Below are 1,528 nucleotides of genomic sequence, written 5' to 3' on the forward strand. Positions count from 1 at the left end.
TTTTTTTTAGCATCATTACTCCAGTCATCAGTGTCACATGATCCTTCAGAAATCATTCTAATATGCCGATTTATTATCAATATTGGAAACAGTTTTGCTGCTTTATATATATATATATTTGGAACCTGTGATACTTTGTTCAGGATTCTTTGATGAATAAAATGTTTAAAAGAACAGCATTTATTCAAAATAGAAATCTTTTGTAACAATATACACTACCATTCAAAAGTTTGGGGTCTGTATTTTATTTTTTTTTAAAGAAATGAATGCTTTTATTCAGCAAGGATGTGTTAAATTGATAAAAAGTGATACAGACTTATATTGTTAGAAATATATTGTTAGAAAAGATTTCTATTTTAAATAAATTCTGTTCTTTTTAACTTTATTCATCAAATAATCTTGAAAAAAGTATCACAGTTTCTAAAAAAATATTAAGCAGCACAACTGTTTCCAACATTGATAATAAATCGGCATATTAGAATGTTTTTTGGAGGATCATGTGACACTGAAGACTGGAGTAATGATGCTGAAAATTCAGCTTTGCATCACAGGAATAAATTATATTTTAATTAGTATATTAAAATAGAAAACCATTATTTTAAATGGTAATAATATTTAACAATATTACTGTTTTTTCTGTATTTTTGGTCAAATAAATGCAGCCTTGATGAGCAGAAGAGACTTCTTTAAAACATTAAAAATCTTACTGATCCCAAACTTTTGAACAGCAGTGTATATATTAAGACCACTGTATATTCTGCTATTGGTAGATTCTGCAAAGGTTCATTTTTATGTTTTATCTCTTCAGATGTAATTCCACACTATGTGCGGGTGAACACTCTGAAAACAACTCTTGATGATGTCATTGACTATTTAAAAAGAGAGAGATTTTCATATCAAGGAACAGCAAGTCGGTAAGTTGTCCTCTGCACGTCACAAAACATTTCGAGTAACTTCTCCAGCGTACAGCTTTAGAATGACATGAAGGAAAGTAGATGATGACTGAAATGTTGCCTGAACTATTTCTTTAACAGTGCATTTCCAGTGATTGTTTTTTTTTTTTTACCATTATTTCCCATTTCTTCATCTCAGGCTTGAGAATCTTGATTGTCTTTCTGGGAAGACGTTTCTGTGTGATCTTCATCTCCAAGATCTTCTGGTTTTCAGTGCAAAAACTGACTTTCATAATCACTTCCTTTATAAAGCAGGACACATTATATTGCAGGACAAGGTAGAACATTATACTAGACCTACCTACAGTTTGGAAAACATGAAATGAGTCGAACCTCATGTTATCTTGCTCCCTGTTCATGTTAAATGTTTCTGTAGGCCAGCTGTCTTCCTGCTTTCCTCCTAAACCCCCGAGTTGGCAGCAACGTCATTGATGCTTGTGCAGCTCCAAGGAACAAAACCAGCCATCTAGCTGCCATAATGAAAAATAAAGGGTATTTGACTTCATATCTAATACTGAAGAATAAGGGTTTGGACATAATTATTAAATATATATATATATATATATATATATATA

At 31.2% G+C, this 1,528-nt stretch overlaps 1 protein-coding gene across 1 annotated transcript in view; it reads left to right on the forward strand.

Moving 5' to 3' along the window:
* LOC107734431 (probable 28S rRNA (cytosine-C(5))-methyltransferase) overlaps positions 1–1,480 on the forward strand; it is a gene marked incomplete at its 3' end in the record, with an annotated part of 3,773 nt that extends 2,293 nt beyond the window's left edge. The window contains 3 exon segments of the mRNA XM_016546382.1: positions 809–914; positions 1,093–1,231; positions 1,330–1,480. Of these exon segments, the coding sequence (XP_016401868.1) occupies positions 809–914; positions 1,093–1,231; positions 1,330–1,480 (396 nt within the window).
* Positions 1,481–1,528: the final 48 nt, after the last annotated feature.

The sequence above is a fragment of the Sinocyclocheilus rhinocerous genome, unplaced genomic scaffold, assembly GCF_001515625.1.
Source record: "Sinocyclocheilus rhinocerous isolate Xijiao unplaced genomic scaffold, SAMN03320098_v1.1 scaffold1211, whole genome shotgun sequence".
In the NCBI taxonomy this organism is placed as follows: Eukaryota; Metazoa; Chordata; class Actinopteri; order Cypriniformes; family Cyprinidae; genus Sinocyclocheilus; species Sinocyclocheilus rhinocerous.